The sequence below is a fragment of the Dermochelys coriacea genome, chromosome 10, assembly GCF_009764565.3.
Source record: "Dermochelys coriacea isolate rDerCor1 chromosome 10, rDerCor1.pri.v4, whole genome shotgun sequence".
Classification (NCBI taxonomy): domain Eukaryota; kingdom Metazoa; phylum Chordata; order Testudines; family Dermochelyidae; genus Dermochelys; species Dermochelys coriacea.
In genome coordinates this window covers 82186176-82210064 of record NC_050077.1, presented here as the reverse complement: position 1 = coordinate 82210064, position 23889 = coordinate 82186176, and the positions used below count along the sequence as shown (strand labels likewise).

General features: G+C 45.5%; 1 protein-coding gene across 1 annotated transcript in view; it reads left to right on the top strand.

The window, feature by feature from the left end:
- The window catches only part of ITGA11 (integrin subunit alpha 11), a 167784-nt gene that overhangs the window by 49515 nt on the left and 94380 nt on the right, over positions 1 to 23889 (top strand). The window contains exons 3-4 of the mRNA XM_043493798.1: positions 17989 to 18098; positions 22489 to 22580. Coding sequence (XP_043349733.1) covers positions 17989 to 18098; positions 22489 to 22580 — 202 coding nt within the window. The remainder of the gene's footprint in view (positions 1 to 17988; positions 18099 to 22488; positions 22581 to 23889) is intronic.

Here is a 23889-nt window from a genome sequence, read left to right as displayed (position 1 = left end):
TAGTAACACTTCTGCCGTGGCACCATGGCAGGTTAAACAGCAGAAATGTGCTGCGGTTGCAGTTACACCCTATCTTGCCACCAGCCTTCACTCATGCAGTGTCGGTCAAGCAGCTAAACCCTGGGGTCCAAAACCATCTCTGTGGTAAGAAAGGAGGCTCCAGTCCCTTCCAACCCTCACAGAGGTTAGCTGTGGGAAGCCCGTTATGTGTTCATAAGGTTCACATCTGGATCACTTAGTGCTTGGGGCCTGTTGCCGTGAATATGATGCCATGGACTTGAAACATTCAGAGGCAGCTGGGTGAAATTCTGCATCTTGGTTATACAGGAGGAGAGACTAGATGAGCAAATGGTCTTTAAAAGGTATGAATCTGTGAACCCAGCAGAATAATATTAGCCACTGATAACAAGTAATGTGGAAAACCAGGAGTAGCAGCAGACCCCTCTGGAGAGGTGCTGGAGTCAGAGATCAAGGTGTTGTTTCAAATCCCACAAGGAAGTTGTGTTTAGTTTCCAGTCGGAAAGCTCAGGAATCTTACTGTACATGCTCTGCAATGTTATGTGATACCTACAACACTGTGGCAATCAGAAAGCACTTAGGCCAGATGTTGACAGCCTTTGAGAAGTGGTGTGCCATGTCTTCATTTATTTACTTTACTTTAAGGTTTTGGGTGCCAGGGGCTGGCGGCCAGAACCCCAGACTAGCAGCGGGGGCGGCAGACGGAACCCCAGACCGGCAGCAGACTGAGCCGCTCAGCCAGCTGCTGGTCTGGGTTTCCAGCCGCCAGCCTCTGCCAGCCAGTGTCTCGGCTGCTGGCCCCACTCAGCCCTCTGCCAGCCATGGGTTCTGTCCATCAATGTTCAGCGAGCCCCTGAGACATGCTTTGCATCGTGTTACTTTAGGGAGCAGTACAGTCAGGTGGTTTACTGTAATGTCTGTTTGTTGTAATGCTGTAGAACATGTGGCTTATTGAAGAGGGGGTGCTGAAAATGTTGTTGCAAGGTCCCTTCTCACAGGCTGCCTGCCTAATCTTCAGACCAAAGAGGCTCAGATAAGCTTTGCAGTAGCGTCCAAACCAAATCTCTGAACTTTTATGGCTCTGCCCATCACTAATTTGCAGAGGCTTTGACACTTAGTGTTCAGTCTGTTCAGTGCAACACTATGCCTTGTGACTGTAATAGACAGGGATTTCCCTCGACATACTCATCAGCACTTTGTCTTTTTATATATCGTTATTCTGCAGAAAAACAGAGTGGCCTTTGTGTGCTTAGAGAAGAGGCTATACGTCAGAATTGCTGGGGTCTGTTCCCAGATTTTCCACTGAGACAATGTGTCACTTAACTTCCAGAGCCTCATCTGTAAAATGGGTATACTAATTCTTTCCTACTTTCCAGACACATTCTGTGCCTTAATTAAAGTCTGTGAAATCCTTTCAAGTGAGAGTAAAACACTGTCAAATCAGATTTGCACAGGTGCAAATGATTACACCTGGCACAAGGCCTGATCAATATGGTAGCAAAGGTGCCAGAAGCTACTCAAGCCTTGTCTATACCAGGGCACCCACTGGCGCTGACACTAGTGCTATTCAGCAAGTGGTACAAGCACTGGGGTTAATTTTGTTTTAATTCCTTAATATAGATATGGCCCTCAATTCAGCGGGCCTGATTCTGATGTCACTGGCAGCATTTTAAGTCAAGACTAACTCTGTTGTAGTCAAGAGAGTTAAACTGGTGTAAGGGAACTGGTATAACCATTCACTGCCTTTTTCAGGACTCCCATCGCCTGAATATGCTGTTAGTATTGTACTCCATTATGGGTGGCTCCATTTTATCATATCTGACATTTCCCATCATATATATATATGTGTGTGTGTTCGTGCGTCTGTGTGTATCCACTTAAAAAAGAAATGGGTGGAGGGATTGCTAAAACAAGCCTGCATTGCCACGGGCTGAATTAGGAGATGTGTTGCAGGAATGTACTATATAATTAGAACTATACATACCAGTCTCAAACCCACTGTCACTAAAAACATCTGTTTAAATTACAATCGTGTTTATGTTTCATTTTGGGATGAGAGGGTTTGTTATAAAACAGGAAAAACACTGATCATTGCTTAGAAAAACAAACCTAGCTTGCCTGATGGTTGTAAAAGATTAAAGGAAATATTCCCGTGGGTGACTTCCATTAAAATGACAATCCTCTCACACCATTGCTAATGGGTTTTTCCAGAGAACAAGAATTGCTCATTAGGAAGGTAATGCGAGACAGTGACAGACTGCAGAGAGTATGCCAGACGCGGTCCTGCTCCAAAACCAAGGGCCTGAGCTCTCTTGAATGGTGGTCATGTTCAGACAGGCTGACCCACAGAGTTCAATACATATCTCTAATTGCTACATCATGTATGTTGTGTAGGATCTGATGGAGGAGAACTAAGATCAACCTATCAAAGCAAGTCTTTACTTCATTCTGTCATTCTCGGGACAGAAGAGTTCAGCACCAATGACCCCATTTTTAGCTGCTCTCAAACCAACTTCCAGTTTCATGCAGCCGCTTTTCCATGTGCAACTTCTGCATCATCAACATAAGTAGGCATGCAGTCATAGGACTGTTAGGTGCCCAGCTGCTGAATCTGCACACAGGCAATGAATGTGTCTCCATCTTTGTGGGCACAATCCAGTGCATGCCTGCTGAATTGGAGGTGTGGGCAGTAGAGGGCCTTGTTACTCCTGCCTGCATACCCAGTTGCCCTTACCTCCTTGCTACATGCAGGTGTCAATGGGAATGCTGCACAGCGAAAGGTAGAGGTATAAAAGGCGATGCAGGTGATATTTTAAAGAAATGTAGATGGCTTTTTTCTCCCATTGACACACACAGGTAACTGCCGCTGGCTTCACTGGGAGTGATATGCGAGCATTAAGGGGAATCTACGGACCCAGGGTTTGATTTTCTGGGCTGGATTAATCATCCAGCCCCTATAATATAGGGGAACCAAGGTTTGCTCTGCTATGCTTTTTGCTGTGCTGTGCTATGCTTTTCTAAAACTGCTGCTAAGTATAGCCAATTAACATGATTAAAGATACGAGTAAAGCAGCCAGCAGTGTTCAGTATAGTCCTATACATTTGCCAGACCAAAATTATGGGATAGCCACAAACAGCGATGGTAGAGATGCCAAGACACTCTAAACTGTGATCTTCAGCTCAGCACAAGCTGGATTGCTGCTTTCTAACCATCTGAGTCCCTCTCTTGACAGATCATTCAATGCCAAAGGGTTTCCCTGTTCTTCTGTGTCTCTAACACAGTGTCTGTGTTTAGGTTTCAGAAGGACACACGCCCTTGGACGTTTGATTTTTTGGATTGTCCCAGCTAGGCTTCCTGGAAAAGTGTTTAACCAGGATTATTTAGTAAAGGCTTTTCTGCAATACTTCTGCCATCCCGAGTGCTTGATGTTGTCTCTTTTTCAGTGCTAAGCACTTCCCATATGCTCTCTGGGAGCCGAGTTTGTGTTGACAAGAAGTAAACCCTTGAATGCCTGAATATAGGGCATCTAGTGTGAAATTCAGCACCTGTAGCAAAAGGCATTACAGCCATGCTAATGCTTTGGGTCCTTTCTCCTTGTGCAGGGCAGCAAAGGAGAACCCTGTGGTCCCCACCCCAAACACCAGCAGGCAAATATGGGGCAGAAACCCACCCCACAGGAGGCTGATTCGTGTTACCGTGCAGTGAGCCAGCGGTACATCCTAATACTGTGGGGTGCTCTAGGGCTCACTTCTGCTGGGCTTCTGCAAGGATGTGACGGGGCAAGGAGGGAGTGAGACTTCTTCTGCCCTCTTTCTTCCCAGGGCATGTGCACAGGAACATCCGGAAAGGAGCCCATAGATAGTGTGCATGGTTGCTATAGGGTCCCAGATCTTCTGAGCTGCTGGACAGTACCAGTTGAAAATGCTTTCGGGTAAAGTCCTAGCCATGCCCAGAGGAGAAGGTGGTATGCTGTGAACTGTAAGTGTCAGAGATTGTGCATGTTGGATCTCGAGGGGCCAAATCCTGATCTGCAGCTGAGACATGGTTAGTTCAGGGGGGAGGGTTTTAAACTGCCTTTGAAGCCCCTGAGCTGGGGCCATCCAACCCCTGGGCTGGTTACTCCAGCTGCTGCGGGCCACCCCAGCTAATGCCAGATGCCTGTGGGGCTGTTCTCCAGCCTCAGCCATATTTTAAAAGAAATAAACAATACTAACTGAACTTACTGTGACATTGGGAGGAGGAGCTCAAACTGCCCATTACCAGGACTGCTTGACCTGGGCATGTTTTTGGGCAAGCCCTTTTGCTATCTGTCACGTACACCCCTTTCTCCTAGTGGCAAGGTGCAAAAGTATGGAAAGTTTGTGTATGGGTGATAACTGTAGCATTGCTCACCAGAATTAATCCTCACTATGCACAGTTACCAGGAGGCAGTGAGGCCAATAGCTTAGCAGTCCTTAGATTTATTTAGTCCTTGCACATTTATATGGACAAGTGCATCCAGAGTTACGGGTAGTAAGGATTTAAAAATATAAGCATTTAAGGGACTGAAATGCTCCTGGCTTCAGGGCATCAGCCGATCTCTTGCTTTGGGGGTGAGGAATATTCTTTCCCTGTGGGTAGGTTATCCCATCACTGACTACTACAGGGTAAGGCCAATGGATTCCATGACATTCCCAGGACCACCCAGAGAGCTGTTGTCAGATCTAGGTTTAAATTTTCTGCTCCCCCAGTGCTGTGCTCTGCCCTCATTTTCAGATAAAGTGATGGACACCTTTGTTAAAGTTCTCAATTGTTTCTCTCCGATTTTATTCCCTGTCGCCTCTGGGTTTTTTTTGACCATTGCTAGTGTACAGCAGGCATTTCAAGTCCATTCCCTCCCCACTTGCTTACAAAGACCCCCACTCCAATTTAAAGTTTTCCATCACTATCCTCTCCCTCTCCTGACTCTCCATAGTAAGTAGTTTCTCCAGTTCCATCTTGAATAAATTAGCCGCAACTGAATTTGTATGGCAGGAGATTAAGTGTTCCAATGATTGAAACCTCCGGTGAAAGGAATAGTTGCTTCTTTGTTCATTCTTAATTCTTGCCTTCCAAAATCACCAGTTAGACATACCTTCCCTTCCTGAATTTTTTTCAGTTTAATCAAAATGTTTTTGGAAAATCAAAAAATATTGAGTTTGGTAACTTTGTCGCTACTTCCCAAAGGGCTTTGTTATTCCAATGGATCGTTCCCGTAGGAGATGGGCAGCTGATTGGACGCAGAATTCAAAAACAATAAGTTTGGTTAGACAGCAATGTGTAGATGGCTTTTAGAGATTTCTAAAACGTTATTCGCTTTAGTGTTGGATTCATGGTACTAAAGTGGCCTGGCTGTACAGATGGAAGGATCTAAAAAGTGTACCAATAAATACTGTCAAACTCTCTCATACATTTTCTCAAAGAGATTTTCTGCAATATATGAAGCACATACAGAATACATGACAAGGCAGCGTGGCTTCAGACTTGATAGCACTCATTTAAGGTGACCAGCATAACCAATGTGGCCATCTGAAGCTCAAGTCAGTAAAACCTGTAGATCACAACATTATCATGTATAATCATTTTTGCATCTGCCGTTCAGGTCACCTAGACAGCTAAGACCTGTAGCTGTCCGGCTCTTGCCCTCAGGTCATTAGAAATCTGATGGCCCAGTCCCATACTGTTGAAGTGAATGGAAAAACTGTTTCTGACTTCAACAGCAGTTGGTCTGAACCCTTAGACCGGGATGGCCAACCTGTCGCTCCGGAGCCACATGCGGCTCTTCAGAAGTTAATATGCGGCTCCTTGTAGAGGCACCGACTCTGGGGCTGGAGCTACAGGCACCAACTTTCCAATGGGCCGGGGGGTGCTCACTGCTCAACCCCTGGCTCTGCCCCAGGCCCTGCCCCCCCTCCACCCTTTCCCGCCCCCTTCCCTGAGCCTGCTGTGCCCTCACTCCTCCCCTTCCCCTCCCCCAAGAGCCTCCTCCATGCCACGAAACAGCCGATGAGGAGGGAGGGGGAGATGCTGATTGGCAGGGCTGCCAATGGGCGGGAGGCGCTGGGAGCCAGGGTGGGGGAGCTGATGGAGGGGCTGCTGACATATTACTGTGGCTCTTTGACAATGTACATTGGCAAATTCTGGCTCCTTCTCATGCTCAGGTTGGCTACCCCTGCCTTAGTCCATTAAATCGTAGATGTCAAATTGTCCCCACAACAATTTGTACTCACAATTTGAAGGAGGAAAACTGGAGAGCAGCCTTTCAAAATTTGATCTGTACATGCAACATATGTATAATTAATTTCCACCAAAAACATTGGGTTTTGGAGGGTTTTGGGGTTACGGATAAAGATATAGGCTCAGGCTGAAAGTTGCCAGCAGCATGCTCAGCCAGGAGGAGAGTGACTTTTTTTCTTTGCACAATTGAAAAACAAACCTGCGAATGAGCATTTGAAAAGCGTTTATCTTCTGAAGCCGCCTTTATTGTCCAAACAATGACCCAAGGCCCCATCCTGCTGCCTTCGCTGGCAGCTTTGCCTGTCTAGGATCAGTCCCTAAGTCAGGATATTATAAATATCTACAAGGAGTGAGAGGAATTATTGAAGGTGACCCAAGGGTGCATAACTAGGATTAAAGGGGAAGTACATGCAACCGACGAAGTGGGTATTCACCCATGAAAGCTTATGCTCCAATACATCTGTTAGTCTATAAGGTGCCACAGGACTCTTTGCCGCTTTTACATATCCAGACTAACACGGCTACCCCTCTGATACTAGGATTAAAGGGGAAGCCAAGGGGAATGTAGCTGGAACAGCAGGAACCGGCTATGGAATACTCTGAGGGAAGTCTGCTGGGGAAATGTTGATGAACAGACTGCAGGGACCTGTTCTGCATTAACAGAGGATAGCCTAGTTAATCTAGGCTTGAACGCATCCCAAATCTCAAAGTAAAGCTGAGGAGAAATCTGGCTATTTGGGCTGGTTTCCCACTGAAATTATCTGCCATTTGAATTTCCTTGGGGTTCTGAGACAAAACTGGCAAACCTGAAACTCAGCCCGGTTTCACAAACCTCCCCAGAGTTTCAGACTCAGATCCTGGAGCAGGGGAGTGTCCTGTGGTATTGAGTACTACTGCAAACATGTGGCTGAAGGCCACCGCCACCACAGCCAGGCCACCAGGGAGTGGGTATGAGCTACTGGCCCATAAGAAAGGCCGTATTGGGTCAGACCAATGGTCCATCTAGCCCAGTATCCTGTCTTCTGACCGTGGCCAGTGCCTGTTGCTTCAGAGGGAATGAACAGAACGTGTAATCACTAAGTGATCCCTCCCCTGTTACCCATTCCCAGCTTCTGGCAAACGGAGGCTAGGGACACTCAGAGCATGGGGTTGCATCCCTGCCCATCCTGGCTAATAGCCATTGATGGGCCTGTCCTCCAGGAACTTATCTCTTTTTTTTTTTTAATCCTGTTCTAGTTTTGGCCTTCACAACATCCCCTTGCAAGGAGTTCCACAGGTTTACTGTGCAGTGTGTGAAGAAGTACTACCTTTTGTTTTGTTTTAAAGCTGCTGCCTATTAATTTCATTGGGTGACTCCTAGTTCTTGTGTATGTGAAGGAGTAAATAACGCTTCCTTCTTCACTTTCTCCACACCAGTCAAGATTTTATAGATGTCTATTACCAGGCCTCTCTTAGTCATCTCTTTTCCAGTCTTTTTAATCTCCCCTCACAGAGAAGCTGTTCCATGCCTCTAATAATTTTTGTTGCCCTTCTCTGTACCTTTTCCAGTTCCAATATATCTTTTTTGAGATGAGGCAATCAGAACTGCACGCAGTATTCAAGATGTGGGGGAACCATGGATTTATATAGTGGCATTATGAAATTTTCTGTCTTAGTCTCTATCCCTTTCCTAATGGTTCCTAACACTATCTTTGCTTTTCTGACTGCCACTGCACATGAGTGGATCCCCCTCGGATAAGCAAAGGACCCTCCTTCCCCCCATCCATATCACATGGGTGAGATTTTTCAATTAGAAGCCCAAATCCGATTGAAATCCAATGGGGCTTGTGCTGCTAAATGACTTAGGAGCTTTTAAAAATCCCGCCCCCCTCCCCATCCAAACTCATTTGTGTCTCTTTCTGCCCCTTCAGTTGTCCTCCTTTCCCTTCCACCAAGCTCATTATTTTGCATAGATTTAAATGTTCCACCTGTCCCCATTCTATGTAACTGTTGGGAATCAGGCTCCACAGCAGAACTAGTCTGGAAGCAGAACCTGCAGCAGAGCCTGTCTCTGGGCCACCTAACGAGTGCAGCTGGCCTGTGGCTAGGCTGTTTGATTGGTTGTAAGAGTCAGCAGACCAGCTCCTAAGCCCAGCTGTAGATCAGCGACTGCTTGAAGCATTCACCCTGGGCTGCGATAGCTGCTTGTTCCCAGCCCTGCTCTCACCTTGTTCTTGCCCAGATCCTGGCTTGGCCCCAGCCTTGCGCCTGCTTTTCCTTACTCCAGGTAACCTGGTTCTGACCCTCAGTTCCCATTCCGGACCTCACAATTTGCCTCTGACACTTGACTCTGGCACCTGGACTCTGACTCTGAGCTCCGATTCCTGGTTACTGACTCCTGTTCTAACCACTAGGCCTGACTCCTGCTCCAACCACTAGGCATGACCACCCATGTCCAGTCACATGACAGTAACGTGTTGTTCTTTGTGACCTTTCTTGCCGGCTGGAGACTCAGAAAGGGCCATTTTGATCACTGCTCTAATCTCTCCAATGCACCGTTTGCAGCTGGCGCGAAGTGCCTTATGCCAGCCAATCATTCGATACACTGTGATTGGCCCAAATGGAGCAGGCATCCTTTCAGGGCTCATGCCATGTACCTGCAGGCCCAGGCTGTGCATTGAACTGGGCGGCCATCACACAAGTGCTGGTCACTTCTCGTTCCCAGGTTCCCTCAAGCCATTAAAACATGATCTGAAGGCCCTTGGAATTTGGACTCAGACAATAGCCGACATGTGGCTTTGCATTGTATGCCGGAGTTGGTCTTTGGAAACACGAAATACTATCTTACTCTAAAGAAGAGTCTAACAGTTTTAATGGGAAACAAACAAAAAATAATTTTATGCATTGAGTTTTGCTGCCATGGAACAATTTACAGAGATGACAAATACAGTTGATGACTCTCAATAGCTTCTTTTGTTGTTATTTATTGGTTTCCTTTCCCAGATGTGTTTTCATGCTGATTTGGGATAGGATCTTATTTTTAGACAAGCATCTAGCGCATGACTTCATAAACCACAATAATACCAGCAGGCTTCTAACCGACTTGAGAATGAAGGATTACATGATTGCCACATTCTAATAACTGCTCTTGTGAACATTAGTCTACATTCCTATGTCTCCTGTAACGAAAACTCTGTCCACCTTTTAAATAGCCAGAAAAGCATTTCTTTAGCTGCCAAGTTTCCATGTACGTTTGATGACTACAGCTCAGTGACAATTTAAAGTTAATCCAAAGTGGAAAACAATGCCATTGTATTTCAGAGACTAAAATGCTATTTTCATTAGCTTCTGATTTTCATTACCTTTATTGTTGTGTGTGTAAATATTTTTGCAAAAAGAAAAGGAGTACTTGTGGCACCTTAGAGACTAACAAATTTATTAGAGCATAATTTGTTAGTCTCTAAGGTGCCACAAGTACTCCTTTTCTTTTTGCGAATACAGACTAACACGGCTGCTACTCTGAAACCTAAATATTTTTGGTTTCCTTGTAGCGTCAAGCTGTGAAATTGACTGGGAGGTATGTGGAATGTATTGCTTTAGAGCCGTGACATGTTTGTGTTCGTATGAGAGACCTGATAGGCCTAATAGACAGTAACATTAAAATATGGGGCTATGATCTGTTGATAGGTATTAATTTAGCTGAACCTTGAAGGGAAGGATCCTTCCAGTAGGAAAGTGTTTGAGGAAGTTAGGAGTGGTCTGATTCTGGAGCTGGTTTTCTTTGGTGCGACTATTGCTAAAGCTACAATTTAATCACGGATATTTTTAGTAAAAGACATAGACAGGTCACAGGCAATAAACAAAAGTTCAGGACCTGTGACCTGTCCATGATTTATACTAAAAATACCTGTGATTAAACCTGGGCACAACACGGGGGGGACGGACACACGAGGGGGCTGATGCTGTTGGGGGAGGGGTACTCGGGGTCAGCGGCACCAACTGCTGGGTGCCACGGACTGTGGCTGCTCCAGCTGGTCACCCAGGGACTGCTCGTCGGGCCAGCAGACTGCAGCTGTTCTGGCTGGCCACCTGGGACCACTGCCAGGGGCCCCTGGAGAAGCAACTGGTGTGGTTGTCTCCAGGGCCGCTCCAGCAGTGGGTGGTGTGGCTGTCCTGGGGGCCACATGAGCAGCTGACCCAGAGCCAGCTGCTTGGGTGGCCCTGGAGTCAGCCACATTGGCCCCTGCAGAAGTCACGGAATCCGTGACTTCTGCGACCTCAGTGACAGACACGGAGCCCTAAGTATTGCTTTAGGAGAATGAATTTGTGTAAATCATGAACTCTGGGAGATGCTATTACAGCTTGTTACTGAACTCTGTAACTACTAACAATGCCTTAGCTTTATATGTGGAAGTGGAAGAATCTTTTTAAAGTCTCCAATCGCTGAAGCACACCAGAGAACTTTTCATAAAGTTCTCTTTCTTCTTGGGAAGCAAAAAGATCTAAAATGAAAATATCTGCCCTTGTTCGTGGGGAATTCATTGGAGTGTGATTAAAAAATAGAAATGGACCAAACACCGTTTTTGAACCTCTTTCTTTTTGTAGGCAAGATTCTACCCAGCTTTTCCTTCTTTTGAAGTTTGTCTCTTTGCTACCAAGATCCCTGTTCTTTCACTCCCAAAGTCATGGCCTCTCTGCCCAGGCCCCCTCTCTAGCTGGATAGAAGTTTAATGGTACCTGGAAATTCCCAGTCCTGGTGGTGCATGGGGAGTTATCCAGATTTCATTCAGCTTCTGAAAAGTGTGGTTTGGGTTGAGTTGGAGGCCCGGTCTACGCTACAAAATTTTGTCAGCATAGTTGTGTTGGTCGGGGGTGTGAAAAAAACACACCCACTAGCCAACGTAGCTACACCACAAAAACCCAGAATAGAGGCAGCTAATGTCATTCAGGGAGGTGGTGCGACTTTGCCGACAAAACTCCATAAGCTGTGTCTACACTAGTGGGCTCTGCTGGTTCAGCTATACTGGCAAAGCAGTTGTAGTATATAGTAGACGATGCCTGAGTTATTGATGGTGGTTCTAGATAGTTATTACTTTCTCCTAATTAGTCTCCTTATTAGCAAAATGGCATAACAAGGAACGTTTCATTTAAAAACCCAAAATGCTCATTAGACTTTTGGAGTGTCCGATTTGCTGAGCAACCCTGTTTTACTGCAAGGGAATTAAAGAATTAGTTCTTAATGCCTTTTTGGAAACAATGTTGTTAAAAAAAGATAATCATTCCTCGTATAACACAAACCAGCTGTGCTGAGGCTAGTTGTTTTCCCAGCTGTTATATAGCACCATGCAGAACAAAAGAGTTTCTGTTCATTTACAGATCTGGATGTGGAGACAAGCATGTGCATATTTGAGTGCGTTACCACTGCTAGCTAAAACCACCTATAGAGTTCCTAACCCAAAGCTCTCCACATTTCCATAGCCAATATTCAATGCTCAATATTTATTTAGGGTTAACAGGTTGGGATTGAAAGGTGTCACTTATCCAAGTGTAAGCAGGGGAATGGTCCTCTAGGAACGTTCCTGGCTTATACACTACCCTGGTGAGATGGGCTAGCGAAAGGACCTGAGTCCTCGCTCCCACTCCCTTTACCCAGAGGTCTGCCTGACCTCAAGGGCTCCCCTTCCACTCTCCTGGGTGGCAGAAACCTTGTAACCCCAACAAGGCTGGGCCCAGGATTCCTGGCTTGACCCCCCACCTTGTCGTGGTCACTTAGGACAGGGGCTAGGGTGTCCACGCTCCAGGGTGCTCTCTCTGCTCTGGATGCTTTCCTGAGTCCCACTGATCATCACATATAGTTCAAAGAAGATACAATTTATTAAACAGCAACTAATGGAAAAAAAAAGGAAAAGGAAAACACATTACTCCACTTTGTGGGCTCGGGGACACCACAACCAGGAATATCTTTTATTTGAACCCACTTCCATTGGTGAGAGAGACAAACTTTCGAGCTACAGGTTTCAGAGTAGCAGCCATGTTAGTCTGTATCGGCAAAAAGAAAAGGAGTACTTGTGGCACCTTAGAGACTAACAAATTTATTTGAGCATAAGCTTTCGTGAGCTACAGCTCACTTCATCAGATGCATTCAGTGGGGGAAAAAAAAACAGCTCTTCAACACATCTGGGAAAGGTACAGAGTGTCACAGCTGAATACAAAATCAAACAGCTAGTTTAGCATAAGTAGTTAGCACATACTCTGAGGGACAATTCAAGGTGAATTGGCCACTTCACTTTGAGGAAGAGTTTGGTGTAGCTCAAAAGCTTGTCTCTCTCACCAACAGAAGTGGATCCAATAAAAGATATCACCTCACCCACCTTGTCTCTTTAATTTTTTAAAATTTATTTCATAATATATTTTAAAAGTGACTATGAAAAATATCAAAACTAAACATTTCAATGGACCAAAAATGAATTTTCAAAAAAGTTTCATTTCATGGGACATTGTTGAAATGTTTTGGTTTTGCTCCAAATGCCAAAAAGTTGGAATTTCCTGCGGAATGGAAATTCTGAGTTTCAGCTACCTCTGGCCTTAAGGCTGCAGCTTGCACTGCTGTCTACTAAGCTGTGGACATGGCAGTCAGGCCACTAGCTGAGAGGTTGCAAAGGACTTCCTGCTATCTCAGCAGACATCATCTGGCAGGACTGGTTGCATCAGTCCCATGGCAAAAGGGGGACCTCAGCCCTACCCATCTCCTATTTCTGGGGACCCAGTGACAGTGTGACTGGAGAATGGAGCTACCGCTTTATGCTAGCACTATTCAAAGCAGGGGAGAAGGACAGTGATGAGGACAGCTGAGCTGTGACCCCATCTCACCACTCTGTGTTGGCCAACAGAAATGGCCAGGAGCAGGGGGAGGATACACTTCACCGTGTAACAGGGTGACAGAGCTTCTCTGGTGGTGCTTGCCAATTCCTCCACCTCCGTTATCCCGACACAGGGCTGGACCTTGGAGGCCTAACCTAACCCAGAGCCTATCCCACAAATGGACACAGGTGCGGTAGAAAGCTCCCTGTTAGTGACCTTTATTAGCCATGATTACTGTATTTTATACAATTAAAGACCCAGGGAGCAATAATAATTGTGAGCCGACCCCTGGTTTAACTGAGAAACCCGAGGGTGCTGCATTAGTTCTTAAATCAGAAACAATGTGCGGACCTTGTACTGCACAAGTCTGTGAAGGAGAGTGACCAGATCATAGACACACGTGGCCAGACGCTCCCATGTATTGCTGCTGCTTCGCACTGGTGCAATCTGGAAAAGAGACAACTAAGGGGGGATATAATTGAGGTCTATAAAATCATGACTGGTGTAGAGAAAGTAAATAGGAACATGCTATTTACTCCTTCTCATAACACAAGAATTAGGGTCACCAAATGAAATTAATAGGCAGCAGGTTTAAAACAAACAAAAGGAAGTCTTTCTTCACACAATGCGCAATCAACCTGTGGGACTCCTTGCCTGAGGATGTTGTGAAGGCCAAGACTATAACAGCGTTCAAAAAAAAGAAGTAGATAAATTCATAGGTCCATCAATGGCTATTAGCCAGGATGGGCAGGGATGGTGTCCCTAGCCTCTGTTTGCCAGAAGCTGGGAATGAGTGACAGGGGATGGTTCACTTGATGATTACCTGCTCTGTTCATTCACTCTGGGGCACCTGTCATTGGCCACTGTCGGTAGACAGGATACTGGGCTAGATGGACCATTGGTCTGACCCAGTCTGGCTGTTCTTATGTTCTTATAACCAGGTCAGGCAGAGTCACCCTAGGACAAGGGTAATCCTCCAGTGGCCTAGAGCCACCTCCAGGGCTCCCACACCATTCCCCACCCTACAGAAAAATAGGTGTGGCCAGGACAACCCCGTGCCATACATATCCATGGTAATGGTTTTGGCCTCTTGTAGCCATATGCAGCTGGGGTATGTTAGAGGAGTCTCAGGGATGCTCCAACTTAGTGCAGATGGACCAGCCCAACACAGGGCTGCACCAGGATCAGGGAAGTACAAAGGTGAGAATTAAACCATGTTTGCAGACAGTCACCCAATTCTTTAGTGGTTATTGATGATTAATTTCCAACTAATTACTAATAATAAGCTAAGGGATTGTAAGGATCTAGTCCCAAAATCAGGTACAACAGAATTCAGATTATTAAATTCGATATCTGGGCAGGAATCGCAGTGTGCACAACAATGAGACTCACACTGAGGGCAAAATGAGGCTTTAATCACTTTTATTATCACAATTAGTAAAGATTCAAAAGTGGTACAGCAGTAATACAAAGTAAATGTGATCTCTTGCACCATCCCTCACATGTATACTCACACACCTTCTTGGGGATCTGCTGGTAAGAGACATAGGTCCTGCTCTGTCCTTGGCATGCCAAATGAGTCCAATGGTCCAGGTTCTGGTACAGATCCCTCTTACATGGTGGTCTGGCCCATTATAGGGGCTGTCATGAACATTCATACAAATGCCCAGCCTACCTTGTCTGTATCTAACTTCCCCACCTTAATTCTATAGGTTAGTATATTAATGAATCTAACTTATCACCATATACGTCAATTCATTGCCAAGGTAAGTTCGCGGGTAAGCATTCACCAACATTTTATCCTAAAATATCCGAACCTAGTATCAGCTCCATATTCCTGTGGTTACTTGTTATCATTTTGTACTAACTCCCCCCTTTAGCACACTGTTCCCAATTCCCCAAAACTCAGGGTGGCTGTTGGCTACTTCAGTGATTCTTAACCAGGAGTCCAGGGCCCCCTGGAGGGGCTGTAAGCAGGTTTCAGGGGGTCCGTCAAGCAGGGCCAGTATCAAACTCACTGGGGCCCAGGGCAAAAAGCCGAAGCCCCACCACCTGTGGCTGAAGCCAAAGCATGAGCAGCTTAGCTTCATGGGGGCCCTGTGGCATGGGGCCCCAAGCTATTGCTCTGTTTGCTACCCACGAACGCCGGCCCTGGCTTTATATGCAGAATAACAGTTGTTGTGACACAACTGTGGGCTGTGGAGGTTTTATAGCATACTGAGGGGTCCTCAGAAAGAAAAAGGTTGAGAACCCCTGGGCTACTTATCTATGCCAACGTTCATAGGTCTCAAAGCCTTATGCTGATGGCTTAAGCTAATGCCCTACAGGATACAGGCTTGTAGGTTCCTTGCATTACAGCTAGGTAAAATAAAATGCTGAAGGTAGCTCTATGGGCAACAACACACACCTCTGGCCAGAACCTTGAGCAGATTAGAAACACACCCAGGATCTGGCCCACAGAGTTTCTTTTCATTAGCGTATTTTAAAATGGGCTGATATATTTAAAGCCCAAACCTTTATTTTACTCCCTCTGGCATTTTCTTTTGCTTACCTGCAAAGATCTTAGGCCTTGGCTACATTTGCGAATTACAGCACAACAAAGGAGCTCCCGGCACACTAGCTCACTCCCCATCCACACTGGCAAGGCACATAGAGCGCTCTGACTCCCCGGCTACAGCGCTGCTGGTACTCCACCTCGGTGAGTGGAATAATGTTTGCTGCGCCCCTGCTGGAGCACCATGGCACCAATGTGGACGAGGTGTTGCATTACTGTGCTCTCATCAGCCACGGGCAACATCCCATAATCCCCTTAAGTCAAGTGGCCACTCTGGTCATTGTTTTGAATCGCTGCAGGAATGCATATATGCCCTTTGAAAGCCCCGTTTGACAGCCGGCTGCTTATCTGCTCTGAGACAAAGCAACCATTAGTGTGGAATGCCGTGTGTAAGAGAGGGAGGCGGGGGAGAAGGGGGTCTACTGCTGTCTGAACTTACAAGACAGCGTGCTGAAATGCTCTCAGCCCCTTCAAAACCCACTCTCTCTCCCCCCACATACACACAACACACTCCCTGTTACACTCCACCCCCATTTGAAAAGCACGTTGCAGTCACTTGCATGCTGGGATAGCTGCCCATAATGCACGGCTCCCAATGCCGCTGCAAGTGTGGACAGACTGCCACGCTTTCCCTCCTGCACTCCCTGAATTATAGAATCATAGAATCATAGAATATCAGGGTTGGAAGGGACCTCAGGAGGTCATCTAATCCAACCCCCTGCTCAAAGTAGGACCAATCCCCAACTAAATCCGAAGGCTGGTTTAACTCAAAGCGCTCTACATCTACAAGTGTAGCCCTGCCCTTGGTCGTTGTTCTTCTAGCCTTAGTCCCATCTGTATGGCATCAGCTCTTTGAGTCCTTCTTCTCCATTCCAGTCTGTCTTGAAGCAGTTGCTCAGAAACTGCACAGAATCCTTTGATATGGTATCCACCCATCTAGTTTTGGGTCTTCCAACCCTTCTCTTACTTTCCACTTCTAAGTTTAGCACCTTTTTCATATATATTCTTCCCAGTTTTCTTTTCATGTGCCCCAACCATCTAAGCCAGATTCCCTCAGCTTTTCTGTAGTTGATACCACATTGTCTCTTCCCCTAACTCGTTCGTTCTGAACATGGTCCATCCTTGTCACTCCAAGCGTCCATCTCAGCATTTTGAAAGGCATTCTCCTATTGCAGATCGTTCCCCGCACATCTCTCCATTTCACCCATGCCTTTCCTGTTCTGCTTGTAAGTTTGTCATTGAATTCACCATTATCCTGCACTATATAACCTAGGTACCTGAACTTCTGTACCTTTGGGGTGACTGGCCCACCAGACTTACCTTGCAGGAAGACAACAGAACTGTACCATCGAGTCTACAGACCATGGCCTCCATTTTATTTCTTCTGATTTTCATGCCATTTCCTTTAAATACTCACCTCCATCTCTCTTAGATCTTACTTTCAAACAGAAATTATACATGGTTATAATACTTTAATGTTCCCTGATGTGGTAGAGAAGATAGATCAAATTACTTGTTTTGCTACTTGGTTGGATGCAGAGAATGACCACATCTCCCCTCTGGCTATTCAGAGGTAGAGAAAGCTTCCCTTGACATGTCATAACAATGGAGGAAATATTTAAGGGGTATGAGTTGTGGGTTCTTTTCCACCCAAGATTATTAGCCTCCCAGATTGTCTGGATGTTTGAACAACAAACTAGTCACATGGACTGGGGATGAATTCACAGATGGTAGTGAAGAGTGGAGAGTTATGAAGTCATTTATTGTGGCAATAATACAAATATGGTAGGAAGGAACCATTAAAATGTCAATATTTGCCAGCTTCTGAGCTTGTTCTCTCTGAAAATCTCAGCCACCTGTAGGATTAGGGATCCAATTCTCATTACAAGTGATGGGCATCCATATCCTTTAGGCAGCTTTGAAAATGCTAGCCTCAATGCGTATACAACTAAGGGTCAAATTCTACCCTCATTTATATCCATTGGTTTCATTTCACAGAAGGGAAAAATGGTTTCCTGAATACTTTGAGGGAATTTGTGTCCATTGAAACTTTTTTTCCACATAACAAAAAGTATTTCATGTAAATCCAGCTTCAATCATATAAATCTTAGGGATGTTTCCTTCAAACAAATACCATACATGTTTCTTCTCTGTCTGCGTTAATTCGCTAGCGCTGTATATTGTTTCTTTGGGATTCTCAAGAAATGATCATTTGAACCATTCCTGGGTGTCTCTGATGTGGTGGCTCAGGGTTTGATGCTGAAATGTGTGTTATTTGCAAGTGCCCACTCATGTCTTGACGGAACATTCTCTTGTCCAGGCTGGTGGTGGGAGCCCCCTATGAAACCAATGGACAGTTGAAGACTGGAGACGTCTACAAGTGTCCGGTGAATGGCGAGACTAATGGCAACTGCACCAAACTCAACCTAGGTACCACATGCCCTGCCACTTACGCAGTACAGCTAGCCTAAATGTTAGAAAATTATGAGTTAGGCGCACACAGATCATGAGATAATATATACAAAATCTTGTGATTTTAAACTCATATATAAAATAGTGTGTGCATGTGTGTGTTTCTTTTTATTTACCTTCTGTCTTTTGAGCCTTTAAAGGTGCACTCCAGTCATGTTTTCAAGCTTTTCTCCATAATTGTGAGGGTGAGAACCATTTTTTTTTAAATGGCAGCTGAGATAATTATATAGTCACATGACGGCTGGAGCTGGGGCTTTAAGAAACACTAAATCTCGTGAGACTAAAATGTTTGAGCAGTCTCCAGAGGGAGCAGAATCAAAGAGCCAAACTGGTTCCAGAGGTGGTGCCTGTTCATTGTTGCTCTCAAGTTTTGCTTTTTTTCTAAAACAAAGATCCTCAGCTGGTGGAAATCCATGTTGCTCCCTGATTTGGATGATTTAGGCCAGCTGAAGAGCCAACCCCATTGTTCCACATAACCTAATATAAAAGGAAAAGTTTCCGTCTTTGTAAAAAGCATCAGGGTGGCTCCCCAGCAGGTGTGGATTGTTCTGGGCCCAGATGGAGCTCTTTCAATTTACACCAGCTGTGATTCTGCCTCAGAGATTTTGGTTGGGAAGGATTTAAAACCTTGTCTGCCCTATGTGCGGCCTAAATGCTATGTCCCTGGGACAGAAAGTGAAACTGACTGGGAAACTGACTGCTCCGTTTTCATTGTTCTGGCCAAGTGTGAACACACAGTATTAACAGTGACAAGTTCGTCAGAATGAAAAAAACAATCCCTAGAGATAGGTTTCAGAGTGGTAGCCGTGTTAGTCTGTATCAGCAAAAAGAACGAGGAATACTTGTGGCTCCTTAGAGACTAACAAATTTATTTGAGCATAAGCTTTCGTGGGCTAAAGCCTACTTCATCAGATGCCTGCAGTAGAAAATACAATAGTAAAATATATATATTTTCTGCATATGGGGCTCCAAGACAGCCAACACCTTCTTGTCAACTGTTTGAAATGGGCCATCCTGATTATCAATACAAAAGTGTTTGTTTTCTCCTGCTGATAATAGCCCACCTTAATTGATTAGTCTCGTTAGAGTTGGTATGGCAACCCCCATTTTTTCATGTTCTCTCTCTCTCTCTCTCTCTCTCTCTCTCTATACATATATCTTCCTACTGTATTTTCCACTGCATGTATCTGATGAAGTGGGTTTTACCCGACAAAAGCTTATGCTCAAATAAATTTGTTAGAGTCTAAGGTGCCACAAATACTCCTTAATCCCTAGAAAGTCAGTGATCAGAAGTGTTATCTATAACACAGGAAGAGGCATTTGTTTATAAAGTATAGGGAACCTGGTCATGCCCTTAAGATTGCACACACAGGAGGGATCCTCTATATTTAGAGAGACCCCCACATCCCAGGGGAAGTCACCCCACCCTATCTGTCTTAGGTACTTATATGGCCCCATCAGCATAGTGTATAGGGCCCCATCAGCCCTCAGTCTATTTATCCTCACAGCCCCCCAGGGAGGCAGGGCAGGGCTGTTATCCCCATTGGGCAGAGGGGGACGGATGCATAGGGAGACTAAGTGACTTGGTCAAGGTCCTACTGAAAACCTGTGGCAGAGCAGGGAATTGAACCAGGGTCTCCCAACTGGCTAATGCCCCAACATGAACTTCCGTGTAGAGCTGGTTGGAAAATGGGGGGACGGGTCTGCAGAAAATTCCAAGTTTTTGTCAAAAAACCCCAAATTGTTTTTTTTCTCTCAAACCAAAATATTTTTGGCTGAAAAATGACAAAAAGTGAAACAATTTTGGTTTTTAGCTGAAAATATTGAGTTTTCAGGTCTGGGGTTTTCTGACAAAAATCAATTATTTTTTTTAGAAAGTCCTTTGCCTTGCAGGTTATGTTTCCACTGTGAGTTGGGTGTGACTCCAGAGTCAGGTAGACACACTCGCGTTAGCTCTCATCAGGCTAGTGGACTAAAAAAGTCCTGTTAGTGTTGCTGGGGTAGCCTGGTAGCGGCGAGCAGCAGCATGGACAAGCCACTCCAAGTCTTTACCCAAGGGGGTCAGGCGGGTTTGCACTCAGCCTGGAGAGCTGGTTTCACCACATGTGGATGGCAGTGCAACCCCAGGTACACTATTTTTAGCACGTTAGTGCGATGAGCTAGAACAAGTACGTCTACCCGAGTTGGAATCAAACCTTGGCTCCTAGTATAGACATGCTTACAGAGTGAGTCTTGAACTAAAGATCAAAGCTGCACTGGAAACTTTGGGTGTCCTGTAACACACATCATTAATGCTTTGAACCCACAGGATGAGAGTAAACTAGACTCTGAGTAGAAAGCGAGGAGACACAAGTACATTTTATCTTCCCTTGGTGCCCATGGAGTAATAGGAGTTGGGGACAGGTTCCCCAGCAATTTGGAGGCTCTGGGGAAGAGGTAACACAACCATAAGCTTTGCAGCATTGCCAGCGTGTTCTCTGTGAATGTCTTGAGGCTTGATTTGTGTACTAGTCACCCTGCCTTGCCCCATCTGGCCCCTAGCCTGCGCTGCTCCCCAGACATGGATCTCTGACCCCAGGGATACCGTGTACAGGAGACAAGGGGAGTGGTGACTAGAGGAGACACCTGCACAGTAGGTTTCCTCTGTGCATGGATCCACGCAGAGAGATCAGGGCTTTTATTTTCATGTACAACAACCCTCTGCCCTTCATTCCCCCTCGAGCACTGATCCTGCTGAAAAATTCAGCCCCACAATATTCACAGATCCATTCTCCTGCCCTCCAGAGGTCTAATGTGTTTGAAATTCCTGGCAGGGATGTTCTTGGCCTGAGAAATCACCAAGTGGTATGGGACCAGCATAGCACCTCCTACACCCTGCATGCTTGTCCCTACCCTAAGCACCTGGAGTGTGGCTAGTGAAAGTAGGTTCTGATTGGGAGCCACTGTGTCCAGCTGCTCCCCAGATGCTGAAACAATCCGTTGGAGGCTGTTACCAGCTAGTTCAAGCTAGAGCAACCCTGAGGCTAATCTAAGTTGCACCTTAGTACTGTCCCAGTGACCACAGGATCAGGAAGGCAAAAGTGGCTTTGAGCCCCACCCCCATCTGTGCCAAGTGCAGGAGGGCCAGTCCCAATTAAGTCCCGCCAATTATGTTTCCCAACTGTAATTGATTATGAACAAATACAATTCCAGTTACAATGGAAAATATCCTTTAAATTGTAGGTGGGCCGGAGGCATGACATGTACATCTGGCACTGCCCCATGTATGAGCTTTCTCAAAGTTCAAGGGTTCAGGAATCAAGCTTTTTATATGGGCCGAGTATTCAACCTACAGAGTTCAGCTCAGAGTCTGGGGTGTGGGATGGGGTATGGACTTGTGGTTCAGGCTCCTTCCCATTTAAAATCCCACAAGAGCCTTGAGAGAGACTGATACAAGGCCCCAGATGAAAGAAGAGGCCTCCTGCTCTTCCCATTAATTGCTCAGTTTTTTCCTCCGTTCCCATCTTCAGGCACTGGGGCAAAGGTGGGAAGAACCCTCCTGTATATCACACTGTGTTCCAACTTCTCTGACGCTCTTGGTGAGCAGGCGTAGCTCAAACGTGCACTTCAGCGAAGCACTGCCCACGTGACCAAGAGATGTAAAATCATAGTCATGTGAGAATTTAAAATTGCCAGACCACCCCTGGCAGGTTTGTTTTTGCACCCCCACTAACCACATGCTGCTGGCTTGAAGAGATGAAACGATTTCTTTTGCTGAAGCTAAAGGATGTTAACATTTACAGAATGAAATTGTGTTTGCATTGCATTGTGGGACACTCTCAATTTTAAGAAATGGAATAAATTTGCACATATACATCTGCAACTGCATGTGTTTCATACCTGCAATGGGAAATTACTTGCTAGACCAGTTCAAAGGTTTTTCTAAGGCTTATCTAGTTGGAAGTCCAGGTTTTTAACTCATTATTTAATTCCCTAGAAGACTTTTTTTCTATTTGTCAGTTCAGCCCACCCAGGGGTGGTCTGAGATCTTGGCTCTGTGGCAGTTGCATCTATTGAGGTAAAATACAGATAAAATACATGAACAAGATAAAAATGTCTTGCAGTCCTTCAGCTGGATCTGTTCTTATACTTACTAGGATAATCACAGTGGTACAATAAAAAAGTGGGATTTTTTGGTTTGTATTACAATTCTTCGGACTGCTTGTGGTCTGCTGAGGTGCTTCCTTCACAATGGTAGAGCCTCGACCAGCTCTCCAGGCGTGACGTAAAAAACCATTTCGGAAGCCTGTACACCAGCCACACACTGCTGGATGATACAGCGTATCTAACCTTGGTATTCTTTCTCAAGGAAGAGTAACACTCTCCAATGTGTCAGAGCGCAAAGACAACATGCGTCTTGGCCTGAGTCTGACCACAAACCCCAAGGACAAGAGCTTTCTGGTAAGAAATAAGATACTGTCTATAAATAATTGGCTCTTAATATGCAAACTGCCTGGTGCTTTTTTGGTATATTGAGTCTCTCTCTAGGATCTCTGCAGCCATGTTCCTCTCACTATTTGTCTGTCGTTTGTTTCATTAACTGAACCCCAACAGGATTCAGAGTAGCAGCCGTGTTAGTCTGTATTCGCAAAAAGAAAAGGAGTACTTGTGGCACCTTAGAGACTAACAAATTTATTAGAGCATAAGCTTTCGTGAGCTACAGCTCACTTCATCGGATGCATCCGATGAAGTGAGCTGTAGCTCACGAAAGCTTATGCTCTAATAAATTTGTTAGTCTCTAAGGTGCCACAAGTACTCCTTTTCTTTTTCCCCAACAGGATTGTTTTATCCAGTTATGAATATAAATGCGAGACCTCTGCCTTCCAAGTTAGCAGCAGCTTCTCCAGACTGCAAAGTAAAATGCATTTTCCAAACACGTATAGTTAACATTTCATGTCAATATTCTGTTGACTTCATGGATCAAGCTTTCAGTCTTGGCATCTATTACAGCATGCCTCTTTTTGTGCATGGAACAACGAAGCCTTTGCTAGTTGGCATTAAGAGGCTCATAGGGTCACAAAGTCTACACTACACACTAAGCACAGGTTCTTAATCAGGTTTGCGCTCAAGCTCCCCTTCTGTCCACACACAAATCAGTTTGACTGGGGTCAGCAAATGCTCAGGACCCATGTCCAAGGATGCTGCTAGTGAGGTTGATGGGTCGGAACCCGAGACCCACTGTGACTTGGGTCCAGCCCTGTCATTCTGCAGTGTGGAGACAGCTAAAACCACAAACCTGAGTCAGAAGGTCTATATAGTGCAGTATGGACATGTTAGCACGGCTACGTGACCCAACTCTAAGCCCAGGTTTGCAAAGCTCAGACACGGGCTTGGAAACATCAAGTCCAGAAGCCCGGGTCCCAAAGAGACGGTTTTACAACGCAATGTAAACATCCCCTTAGTTCATGAGAAATGGATAATGCAAATTGGCTCCAGACATTCTTGCCTGATATTGCCACTTCTGACTCTTGGCAAGCTGTTATCTCCACACTGTCTGCTCTCACTGCCAATGCATACAGATCTAGATCCTTATATGACAAGATGAGAATTTTTCTAAATCCAGTCCAAAGCCTGGAAGGGAACTCCTCCTAAACAGAAGATATTGGTATAGGATAAAATGCTAGTACACCCTGCCATGAGCCAACATCCTGCAAGTTAAATCTGCCTTAGCATAACCCACAGACACCCAATCATCCCAAGAGTTCGCATA